The 13108-nt window shown below is 39.9% G+C and overlaps 1 protein-coding gene across 8 annotated transcripts in view; it reads right to left on the reverse strand.

Moving 5' to 3' along the window:
* baiap2a (BAR/IMD domain containing adaptor protein 2a) overlaps positions 1-13108 on the reverse strand; it is a 50545-nt gene continuing 37437 nt past the window's right edge. For 4 of the 8 annotated variants that reach the window (XM_054606887.1, XM_054606885.1, XM_054606891.1 and 1 more), the window contains 8 exons: positions 12052-12204; positions 8320-8562; positions 7515-7746; positions 7035-7236; positions 6841-6909; positions 6590-6743; positions 6301-6338; positions 3950-4031 (listed from right to left, as the gene is read on the reverse strand). In XM_054606887.1, the coding sequence (XP_054462862.1) occupies positions 3950-4031; positions 6301-6338; positions 6590-6743; positions 6841-6909; positions 7035-7236; positions 7515-7746; positions 8320-8562; positions 12052-12204 (1173 nt within the window). Of the gene's footprint in view, positions 1543-2088; positions 2132-3949; positions 4032-4171; positions 4325-6300; positions 6339-6589; positions 6744-6840; positions 6910-7034; positions 7237-7514; positions 7747-8319; positions 8563-12051; positions 12205-13108 lie in introns of those variants that run through there. The other 4 variants (XM_054606886.1, XM_054606892.1, XM_054606889.1 and 1 more) reach the window with 3 other exon arrangements.

The following is a 13108-nucleotide window of genomic DNA, read 5'->3' on the forward strand; positions in this document are numbered from 1 at the left end:
TGAAGTGTCTGCCCATTTAGATTTATTTTGGACAAGATAATTTATATGCACTTTCTGTACAGTACGGATATAATACAAACAGGGACAAAAGTGAGAAATGGACACAATGAAAGCTATATAAAAGTAAAAAAAAAAAAGGAAAAAAAAGACGCATTTGAAACTTGCTGCCCAAATGAGCTGTGTAATAAAAAGCCTGATCATATCACTCAGTGTAAAAGGACTCATCCATGGAAAATTTACTTTTCATGATGGAACTTGATTTTTTGCAGTCTAAGAGGCATTTTAACGTTAACACAACCACACACAGCATTTTTTTATCACATACAGTTCCACTTCTATCCCCACACATTATACTGTAGATAAATGCCTCTGATCTAAGCTTTTTTCCCAGACGAATGTATAATACTGAGAATGAACGATCAAAATCTATGATAATACTGTACCTTATCTGATAAGCTACCACTCCCTCAAAGCTAAATATTTTTTTTCTAAAGACCCATAATGTTTGCACTGTAATTCATCTCTTAGACATCTTGCAGCTTAGACATTGGACATTAAAAAGACAAGGAAACAATAGCAAAAATATTTTTGTGTTTCAGTGAAATCACACTGTGCAGGAACTTGCTAAGCAAAGAAAAGTCCTGACATTACAAGCAAAACAAAAAGGGACATAATCCCACTTATATTTTCAGGAATATATAAAAAAAAAACTAATTGAACTGTGATGCATAAGCCCTCAAACCAGTTTACAGAATGATTGGGTCAATGCTGCACAAAACATATATTTAATAACAAAACAAACAGAAGGCACAGTTACCACATTGAAAATATGGGTATACTGTATCACAACTAGTAAATGTATCACTATGTTATATCATTTAACAAAAGCAGAATCATAGTTTATTCAGCAACTGACTTGATCTAGCTATTGGCTGCAGTATCCAATCAACACACTGTGCATATTACAGTGATGCACTGAACTGTTGACGACAATCTTATTCACCCTCAAACCACATTAAGACAACCTATGTGTTCCTTCACTGCTTATTAATGCAAATAATCCTAATATGAAATTTACAGTGTATAGTGTTGAAGAGTACATCAATCCCATTGTTTGAGTGCAGATAAATAAAATGTGACTGCATTACTAGTAAAAACCTATTAGCCATACCTTATCCACAACTGGTGTGATCTAAATAACTAATGAAATCTATTGTCACACTTGCAATTGAATGTTCAGGCTGAGACATTCAATGTTTGTGGAGGCATTTGCAAAAAATATCAACAGGATTAACCAGAAATTCTCAAGAGTGAATTTCCACAGCAAAGAAACTAAATTCGTTATGGTGTAACACACTACTGGGCCCTCTTGTGATGACATCATCCAACTCAAACATGTCAATGTTGGCCATTTTCTCTCTCTCTCTCCTTCAAAAAGGGCCCATTAGTGGACAAAACGGGGCAGCAGGCCGCTAGTAGAAGATGGTAGCAGATCGGTCATCAGTGAAGGTTGGCCGGAGGTAGACCTCCAGGGAACGGTCACTGTGGGAAGAAGAGGGGTGAGACAAGGACAGTTAGGTTGAACATAGACAGAATTTAGAGAAATACATGGTCAGATATGTAACCACACCCAAAGAAATCTGCCTTCCCATAGCTTTGTTTCTTACATTAAGTTGAGCAAATAATTACAGTATCTACTGTGAGTTTTAGCAAGCGTGTAATGAGAAGGCTCAGGTAAGATATGTGGGAAAAAACAACAAAAACAGCTTGCTATAGGCATGCATGCAGGGTTAGTCTTCTGATGGTGTGATATACACACACACACACACACGCACATATAAAAAAAAAAAAAAAAAAAAAAAAAAAAGTGGTTCTTTTACAACCCAAAGCTTCTTGGACTGACAGAACCAAATGCTGCCACATCCACGGAGGCCAAAGGACAGAAAAGACCAGTGTTTCCCAGCATCCTACTGCAGCCAGACAGCCAATGACAGCGAGAGAGGGAGAGAGAAAGAGAGAGAACCAGGCAGTAACAGAGAGAAGGAGTAAAAGGGATTGGCTGAGAGGCGATGGAGACTGGTGACTTACGGAGGTCCTGTTCCCTCAGAACCGGGACAATTCTGGACCCAAACTGGAAGGTAAAGAGAACCTTTGGGTTTGAATGGCTCATCGCTCAGATCATGCATGGTTCACATTTTGTAACGACACTGCTGGTTAGTCTGGTGCAAGATGAACATACCATATCAACAATAACTGTAACTGAAATGGAGGATGGAAAACTGAAGTACACACTTCATGCTCAACATGCCATATACTGTATGCTCCTTTGTTACAAATCCTAAACTATGTGAGAAATCGTGTCTGAATCTCGCCTCAGTGGACACACATTTTACTGAAAATGCAATGCAATCAACAGGCAGGTGCGTCTGCTAAAAATGTGTGCATAATTATTTCAATCAAACAAATTCCACTCAAACACAAGCCAAAATACAACAAAGAGAAGAAGATAAGCAGGCAGGCAGAAATCCGATACTCACAAAACACATTCTGTACACAACACCACCACACAAACTGGAAGTCTATCCGTCCAAATGTTTTTTTCCAAAGTGACACAGAGATCACCACAGATGCTTTGGGTGTTAAGTGGGAGGAGTAAGGATGAAAATGCATGCCTGAGACACAGCTGTGTGAAATGACTCACGCAAGGGCAGCAGTTAAAAAACTATATATCATTCATTTAAACATTTAAAAACAGTGGGAAAAAAAAGAAAATTAGTTAAAAGCCATTACTTTGAAAGAAGAAAAAAAAAAAAAAAAAGTTAAACAAAACTGAAAAAAAAAAATCAGCGTCACTTACAGAACAGATCTCTCGTCAGACCAAACTGTTTATTAATATATAGAGATATGTTTTATTTAGAATACCTTTGTAAAAAGTCACCATACATTCAAGGTCAATTTTCAGTATCACATTTTCTGGTTTCCCTCCACAGCATGCATAAGATAAACACTTTAACTAATCAGTAGTTTCTCATTGTTTCTGGAAATATATATGAATATTTTTTTACAAGGACAATAATTTTTTTAAAGAAAAGACCAAAAACTACATAGCCACCCAGGGAATACAATCATAAATAACACAGAGCTGCAAAAGCCGTGGTTGTCATTTAACCTAAAAACGAAATCACAGCTGTTATTGAGAATACTCAACAGAAGATCAAAGACCCCTCCAAACTCAATAGCTTCAGAAAAAAATACCATACTGAAGGTTATTGGAGTGAGGCATTTTTATTTTTTACTAAACAACTCTGGCAGTATGTTCAGCCAAGAATGGCAAAAAATATTGCTTTTATGGGGCTGAGAGTGGAAAGTTCAATTGAAAATGTATTTGAAAACTTGTTTTGCAATTATCCTAATACAGTGCAATTTGGTGGACTGACGGAAACAATTTATATATGTAGATATATATACTGTAAATTCTAGAAGCTCAATTTGAAAAATGTGCTTCAATGCACATAAAGTATGTGTTTTATAGAAGAAAAAAGAAAAGAAGCAAAGTAAGGCAAATATGACACACACCCTCTGGACGGAAAATCAAGTCTAGCACTGACACAAGGAAGCACAGCGCGACCTACGGGATCTCTCAGAACAGAAAGATAGTAATCTGCTGCACAGCCTTACTTTAAACAAAGCTTTTTTTTTTTTTTTTTAGCATATGTGTGTTGGGTGGGAACTCGATAATACTGGGCCCACGTGTGCTTAAAAAGGCCATTCAGCCAGTGGCTTTAGTACAGCGACATTGAAGTCTTTTGGCACTTGTACAGTACATGAACATGTCCTTTAGTTTGACAAAATGACACAACCATGTACATGCATGAAGGACAAGCAGTAGCAAAGGCAGTCTCTTGAGAGATCAGTCCGTGATGGTGGACTGTGATCAGAGATAGAGTATTCAGAGTCCATAGCGCTGCATGCCGAGCAGGTAGGCCCCGCTCTGGCTCTCTCGCTCAACGCAATCCTCCACCCACCAACCGCTACTGTCCACATCGACACCACCAGCAGCAGCACCCAGGACGGACGGAAGGAGGAAAGGAGGGACCCGAGGAGGAAGAGAGGACAGAAAGGAGGGATGAAACTGGCCTCTTCCACTTGGAGAAGGGGTAGTGTGTGGAGGCAGAGGAGGAGAGGTGGACATAAGTGGACAGGAGGGAGGCTAAGAGGAGGGAAAGATGGGGAGGAAGAGGCCCCTGTGCTATCCGCAGCTGTCTGTGTCTGTCTTTATGTCTGTTCTCACACAGTCGAAATCAATTTGCCATCAGGACTGTCACTGTGGAACAAAGAGAGAAGGAAGCTTGCCAGGTCGGACACACTCAGAGAGAAATGGAGAAAGACAAGACAGGCACAAGGAGGCATAGTAGAGTTTTGGAGAAGTGTAGATGGGCACGTCACAAAACATACGTTGCCCCACCTACAGCTACTACTCCAAACACGCCTGCCGTGATCAGGAAGATTGGACTTCCAATTCCCTCATCAACACTTTTTAAATCCAGATATGTTTGCTGGTTTGACATTACTGCCCATATTAAGCCGTTTTAGTGAATATTTGCCTCGGTCTGTCACTGAAAAGTAGACAAACCCCAAGAAGCTACGGTTGATGAGAAAATCAAGTCATCTCCTTAGTTGGAGGGATGTAGTGTTATTTTAGTCTGTTTGGGGTGAATACACCCTGCAGGACAGTGTTGTCTTTAAAATACTGATACAGAAAAAAAACACATTCAGAGCAGACAGGAGTATGTAAAACAGCTTGACACCGGTGCCCAAAGCCCCAGGCTGACAAGCAGTGATGACTGAGATGAGGTCAGCGTGAAGTCTACTGTCACAACATGTTCACCACCAAACACCAATACGAGTGCACAAAGGCCATTTCTCTCTCATTCTTTCCACCTCATTCTCACTTACTGACACGCACACACACAGTTATATACATGTACACAAAGATGTACTCCCTGACTGGACAGAAACAGTTACGGCATCATTCCTAATCCTCACCTCACACAACCCCTCTTGAGTCAGCAAGGATTTGATGGGATTACGTTGGAAATATACTGTGCCAAGAAGAGTACTCTGACTATAAACTGAGACCCTGACCCCTCTAGACAGCATTCATTACTTTAAAGAGCTATTTAAAAAAAAAAGTTAAGTAAGCAAGAGCAAAGAGGAAAGGACAAAAAAGACACAGTAAAAAATATTCAAAGGAAACACTGTGCATACATCTCATAAGGTGGGTATTTTACCGATACTGCAAAATCTAATCGCCTGGGCCCTAATTACATGCGGAACCAGTTGTGAAAGCATCAGTCAATTAATCAATTAGTTGATCAACGAAAAATTTGTGGCCAATGGTTGATAGTTGTTATTTCTTGAGTAAATTGTGAAAGCAAAAAAGACAAAATTCTATGGCAATTACTTCCCACATGAAGATTTGCTGCCTTTCCCTTTAAAATTTAGTAAATTGGATACATGTGGGTTCTGGACTGTTGGTAATTTGAAGATGGCTTTTTCTGGAATGTTAATGGAAAAAATATTCTACAGCAAACAATAATAAATACTCCTTATCTTATGCAAAAATGGTGATTGTACGATTTCAGACACTGTGTGGAACCTGAGTCTATCAATGTGGGCTACACACATATTAACAGTATTCAGTATATACTATTTATTATAGAATACTGTTTGCAGTTGGTTAAAAACAAATGTGCTTCAGAATGAGGCAATATGTGACTTTGAAATGCCTCTGCCAATTAAAATGTACAGAGTGAGAGTATATAATTTTGCTAAACATTCAATATTTTTTTAATTGTTTGTTTTGCAGGCTCCTCCTTGTGTTATCTCACTTCTACCTACTATTTGTCATATTTGCAAATGTAATTTTCTCCATGAGTTCCTTTTGGTCATTGCATTATGTGAAAAAAACGGTTACTTTTAGGATCCATACTGACTCTTTGGAGAATAATGGATGCATGCATATACCAAATTTTGTCCGCTACCCAACATACTCTGAACCTGCTTAGATTGTGTACGTAGCATTGAATTTGGACACTGCATATTTTAAGCAGTTGCCTTGCAGTCTCTTGAATATTCCAGTGTGTATGAACTCAGGTGAAATGCCATTTATCTGAGGTGTTTGGCTCTTGTGCCTTCCTCCAATACGTCACTACTTCCAAATTATCCAAGTTAAACAATTCAGATAGCAGCAGCAGTCATGAGTCAATACTAAGAGGGTGGGCCAGAAAAGGCACTTACCTTGTGGCAAAGCGGGCGTCATAATCCTCAATAGCAGGCTGAAAAGATAAAAGTAACACTTTTTATTTTGTGTGCTTGTTTAGAACTGAATTACCAGCTGTGCTTCCATACAGACACTAGGCGGCAGCAGAAACTGAGCAAAAGTCTCCTTTCCAGCTACTGCAGGATTACTCATATCCAATTATGCAACACAAGACTAAAACCAGAAGAGGGCTACAAGTTAAGTGAGCAAGAGAAAGAAGTGTTTGTGTGTTGTTAACAGATACTAAATATGCTAAATTGTACCTACCTGTGTGCCAAAGCCTGCCATGCTGTAGGGGCGTGGGCGGGTCTGTGCTAGGCTTTGTGCCAGCAGTCGGGCAGTCAGGCCATAGTCAGGTGTGGGCACTGATGCATCACTCTCCAACAAGTTCCCCGTGCTGCTACTTTTACCATGGTGCAGGCTGGGAAGGCAAGAAAAAAGAAAAAAAAGGGCCTCAGACTTGGGTTCATTCGGGCTCATTAACTTGACTCAGTTTATGGCAGAAAAATGCTCCATACTTCACTTTGAGCTTCTCACTGTCGCTTTCAGGCAGCACACGTGTGTAGGAGAATGGGAACCAGCCACGCCTGAGAAAAGTGAGCACTTCGTTAACTTAAACTCTACATTAACTGAATCAACATGTGAGACAAGTATTTATCCGATCTCACAGTATGGATTCAGACAAATTAGAGTAAATAAGCACATTACTTACATCTTGTTCTTCTCATTTTCCCCATAGTGCCAGCCATCGCGGGCCTCAGGCACTAGCAGGGTGATGACATCTCCCTCAGAGAAACTGAGCAGGGTGCCGTTGTCACCTGCAGCGTGGGAGAAGATGGCCTGGACACGAGCACGCCCGTTCTTTTCCAGGCCTGCAGCCATGGAACTGGACCTGGGCAGGGTTCGTGTCTCTCCTGAAATGTTTGCAGACAGAGATCTTGGTCAGTGGCATGAAATTCCCCGCTCCTAATATGAAACACTTAAGAGCAGCAGTTCTCATCCAATTGGCCACCATTGTAATTTAACATAGACATTGGAAGGTGATCATCCTATCATGATTGCAACTATTTATTAGATGTAAAATACTCCTCAGTGTACCTCTTGATGCTCAATCAAATGTTCTGCCTGGGATTTTCTTGCAGCAGTGTTACTGATGCTCATTAAATTCTAGCAGTGTTTTTGGATATCTTACCCACAGGGTTCTTATTCTTGGCGGGGGCAGGCCTGCGGACAGGGAGGGTGTTGGAGTAGACATCGCTGATCTGTCTCTGTGGCTGAGGCTGTGACTGGCCCTGCGCCTGGGTCTGAGGGGATGAAGGCCTGACTTGGGACACGGATATAGTCCCACCATCCGTCCAATATTCCTCCCCATGGACTCCTGTTGTCCCATTTACCATGGACATACCATCGGGGCCTATCAGCCTCTGGAATAAACAAGAAGATATATGGATCAATAGGTAAAAATGTGAAAATATCTTAGCCTGTGAAATACAAACAAGCAACTACTTCATAAAATATTTATATTAAGCTCAAGTGATGATGATTCATGATAAACATCTGTTCCGCATTCATATGAATTAATCTTGTAAACAACTTTGGAGTTGACTTTTGAGTCAACTCCAAAGTCTAGTAAAAGTGTATCTAAGTCATGAAATGAAACGTCAACTCTTAATAGCCCATTAACCACAGTTTCATATTTAAATTGAAGTACAGGGATCTTTGACTGATTTGCACTTTCATGGAGGTCAAAGGTGGACTAGCTGACATTAGGCGAGAACCCTTAGTTCCTTCACAGAGGCACCACTGACAAAATTGAAGTGAAGTTATTATAGTTATGTAATTCCCTTCAAAATCTTTGAATAACTTGCCGTAATATTTAGGTCTGCAATGTCCTATCCAAGACCACAGTATAGCAGCAAAATTAAAAAGTATTTTCTCTGGCTTAAAGTAACCGTCTTTTTTATAACCTCCATCAGCCAACTATTCCCATAACTCACCGCTGGGTGTCCCAGGCCACTGCCCATGAAAACAGCCAGCTCTGGGGGCACAGGAAGAGGCTGGGCCCCGGGGATAGGGTCTGAGATGACCAAGTTGGATTTGGAGGTATGCAGGGGGCTTGTGCCCCCGAGGGCAGCAGAGCCCATCTGCTGGGCCAGGAGCATGGCCCTCTCTGGCAGCTTGTTGGGATCTGAGCAAGCCTGTTGCCAAACTGGTATCTTCTGAGTGAGAAGGTCTTTACCCTGGAAGTAGGAGGAAAGATTGGGAAAAAACAACAAAAATAAATTACCGCCTCACAGTTGTATGCCTCTGCCAGCCAGTCAAGCTGCAGTTTAAAGCATTTGTAATTTGCTTAGCAACCACTCTAAATATTGCTTAAAAACAAAATTTCTTGGCAGAGTATTAGTTATCAATAATTGATTGCATATTTTACTACTGTGTGTTTAATTTTCAGGAAACCTTGGTAGTTAAACCTAACATGTAGTAACTGTTTTATAAACCCAAAAGCAACGTGGGGCCGTGATTGGCAGTGATTTTCCGAATCCTACCTAACAAAACCCTTTTCCTGTTCTAGAATCACTGTACCCAAAACCCTCTTATGGCTAATTGCTTGATAAAAAAAAATGATGATGATTTAGCATGTCATAATGAATGTCAAAAAAGTGAATGTGTAGTATGTCATAATATATGTCACAGCTACTGCAGGATAAAAAGACATCATAGTACAGCATGCCATCAACTTTTTTATCAAAATGTCAAAAGTATTGTATGGCATAAAAATGTCATAGTAAAGTATTTTATAATATGACCAAAACAATCATGGTATAGTATGTCATACAAATTGTAACAACATAGTATGTCATAAAAATGTCATAGTATAGTATGCCATAAAATCATCGCATAAAAATGTTTAGTAGGTCATGAAAAAAAACATAGAATTTCCTAACAAATGAAAAAAATCCAGAATTTTTTTTCAAAGTTTAGTAAATCATTAAACATGTAAAAAAATAAATAAAAGTAGAATATAATAGCCACCTTTTAATTAATAGAAATTGGTGTGGAATTGTCATATTCAGAGTATTAATTCAAAAACATGTGTTGTGACCTCTACATTTGACAAAATTATAATATGTTCATCCCTGTGTCCAAGAGGTTGTTTGTGCCAAATTTGAAGAAATGTCCTCCAAGTGAGAGATATTTGGTTCACGAGAAGGGACATATGAATGGACAGGACAACCAGAAAATTGTAAGCCTCTATCTACGACAGACGCTGGTGCGGAGGCATACAATTGTATTGATATAATTGAAATGCAACCGGAAAGAAAAGCTCAGTCAACAGTTCTCTATTGAATTGAGAATCGTTATAAATAATAAAAACATTCATTTCGCAAAGGTTTTTTCCTCACTCTGTATCCTTGACCACTGCCCTTTGCACAACTATGATAATGTGCTGCGTGGGTGATGCTGTGGGACAGACGAACATACAACCAAGCTGCCCACTGCAGCATCTCACAGCCTGTGGACACGGCTGTTCTTTCCACAACCATCCAAACAGAGTTTAATGGAAGGAGAAATCCACACATTTGTGTAAATCTATACAGTACAGTATATACGCATGGACATACAAACAAGAGAGAGAGAGAGAGAGAAAGAAACCCTCTGGGAGAGGGTTCTTCAGTTTGCTCAAGGTGAACTCTTCCCACGCACACCCCCATCCTGATTAATGACTAGACTCCATGTTGGACACACACACACACACACACACACACACACACACACACACACACACACACACACACACACACACACACACACACACACACACACACACACACACACACACACACACACACACACACACACACACACACACACACACACACACACACACACACACACACACACACACACACACACTTCCTCTAGCTACTTCTTTAGCCTGGCAGTTCACACCCACCAGTAATCCCAGGAGTCTGATATACTTCATTATCCAAGAATATCAAATTCTTGGATAATAGATAGGCATACATTTGTCACGCAAGCACACAACAGACACAAAACAAGCATAAAAAACAAAATCCTTAATATCGCTCCATTACCTTTGATGGTATGAAATAGGTCTGTTCAGATCTAAAAAGGTTCTTTGCTTTAAATGTCAGCAGCAAAGTGAAAATAACATGCAGGTTTAATAAAATTCTCTACGGACTGGTGTAAACAAAATAGGTGAGAAACAGTTTGCAACTCTTGTCCTGTTTGTTGCACTGAGCTTTGATTTCAATCCGTTTTGCTGCCTTTTCCTATTAAAGTAAGTACTAAGTCTCCCATGAACCGAACAAGCGAGGAATTTCTCTGCACAAAAAGTTGGCCAGACACTTGAAGGTGCAATGATGGATTACAGCTTCAGATATGGCTGTCAGCTGGGCATTGTCTACTGTCTTAATGAATTTTTAAAACGAAGAGGCCCCTGTGAGCAGTCAAAGCTAATGTGACTTTGAATTATACATCTCCTAGTATGCTCTTTTGGCTGAACAATGTTCTACAGCAGGTGAGTTTCAAATAAAACACAGATGACAGATGGGGAGTAGCTGGCTAAAATCAACACCATAGCACAAAGGGAATTAGTTTTATAAATTGAACTAATAAGCTGTGCACATATCCCTTTTTGGACATAACGGAGAGAAAACGTGTTCCTCATTAGTTGAGAGATCAAAAGTATGCAAAACTAGTGACATTGAGAGCTCAATGCACTGCCAAATAAAATAAAACACATGCAGCATTTAAAAGAAAGTGCTGCACGAAGCTCACAACACAATGGAAGCTGTTTCAGGGGAAAAGTGACACGCTAATGTTTGCTATGGTTTGCTTATGAAGTTATTTAATTTTGCTATGCGTCAGTGGTGTTGCAAATTAACCTTGTTGGAAAAGATACTAAAATTTTTGGGGCTTTTTTGAACAATGTGATTGCACGATTGAGATATTATAATGATAAGCAAAAGGCTAATGCTCGGGTAACAGCATATACCTGGAACAATATCTGAATCCTGGGATTGTAATGTCGAAAACCCCCTGGAACCAGTTTCAGTTGTGTGGTGACCATCTTGCAGCGCTTTTCTAAATGTTTCTTCGTTTGATGTGTTGTGAATACTTGAACGTGCGTTGAGCTTTCAGGACCTTCGAACAAACAGGTTTGGCTCTATTAGTTACTGCAAACATATACTTGATGATAGAATTAATAATTTAAGGAAACACTGATTCTGAGATGCTTCTTTCAAATAGGAGATTTACTAAAATAATTATAAGCTTGCAGGACGGGGGCTCAGGTCGAAAAAAGTGATGTAATTTCTATGCACCAATCAGAGTTTAGCAACATTTCCATCTGATGACAGTTGACGGGTTATTTTCTTGTGTTGTCATCACAATAAATCATAAAGTGATCAAAACACACCAACTCAGTCCTGCTGAAGCAGATTGCCTGAGCTTTTGAGCAGAAAACTCTTTATTAATATTACCTAAATATTTAACTTGGATGTTTTGCCTATGTGGCAGTGGACATGTAATTTGAAACCAAAGTATTTGAAGTGGCAGCAATGACTTAAACATCTGTCTTCTTGAGAACATTAGCCATGATTGAAATACATACTTATCTATTCCACATCCGTGGCATTAATTTCTCTCCTTATCTTTCTTTGATCATAAAAAATAACTCTTATTGTTACTTGATTGACGCTTACCTTGCCATGGTAGGCGCTGCTGTTCTTGGCCACGGCACACTGGCGGTCCACCAGGAAGCAGTATCTGCGACGCTCCTCGGACAAGGCTGTCTTGTATCCCTCGGCGATGAAGGTGTCCAGCTCAGTCTGCTTACTACTGATGGTCTCCACAAACTGGTGGGGGGAAAAACACAATGACAAATTAATATGGGACATAATATGCACAAAAGAATCACACCATGCCAGTGTTTGTATCAAAAGATGTCCCCATTTCCTTTTGTTTTTGATATGCCTAATCATCATTGTTATAGGTTTTACACCTGAGACAGTGACAAAGAAGTTTTGGCTACAGGTCTTTCACAGCATTATGCCAAATGGACAGAAGGTCTGACAATGAAATGGTCAAAGCAGCTTTCTAAGCACTCCTTTTTTTTTTTTTTTTTTTTTTTTTTTGTTAATAACACCCTTCTTCACATTCACACAATTACACCCATTCACACTAAGAGCGGCTCAGTCCAGCTCAGTCTTCTACTGCCAATCACCACAGAGCTCCACTGGAGCAATTAGGGTTTAAGTGCACCTTGGCGGTAATAGTTGTGCAAGGAAAGAGCCTTACTCAGTAACTTTCTCAGGCCAGATTTTCCCTGCTGAGTGCTACTGAGGCAAAGCAATTATAACTGAAGATCCCCCCCATGTGGAGGTGGAATTGCTCACAAAATCCACTTATCGATTTTACGTGTCAGACAATAACAAATAGCAGGTGTATTAATAATTTCATAAGAGTAAGTAAAAGAGGCAGAAAGGGAGGGAGACCGGAAGCTTACAGTTGGTCTTAACATGAGCTCTCTTAAAAAATGGCAAATGTCCAACAGAGTACACTGACCAAATGCACACATACACAGACAAAATGCCCAGTGGTGTTGATGAGAAGCTGCAGGGAGTCTTATTTTTGAGGAGGAAGTGGCATTTAGGTTTATTTGTCAGTGTGTGCATACGCATGTCGAGCACCCCGTTAACAAAAAGCAGAGCTTGCATGTTGGTAGTCTAGAAGTAGGTTGACATTCATGGCTTTAATCCT

Source organism: Anoplopoma fimbria, chromosome 11 (genome assembly GCF_027596085.1).
Source record: "Anoplopoma fimbria isolate UVic2021 breed Golden Eagle Sablefish chromosome 11, Afim_UVic_2022, whole genome shotgun sequence".
In the NCBI taxonomy this organism is placed as follows: domain Eukaryota; kingdom Metazoa; phylum Chordata; class Actinopteri; order Perciformes; family Anoplopomatidae; genus Anoplopoma; species Anoplopoma fimbria.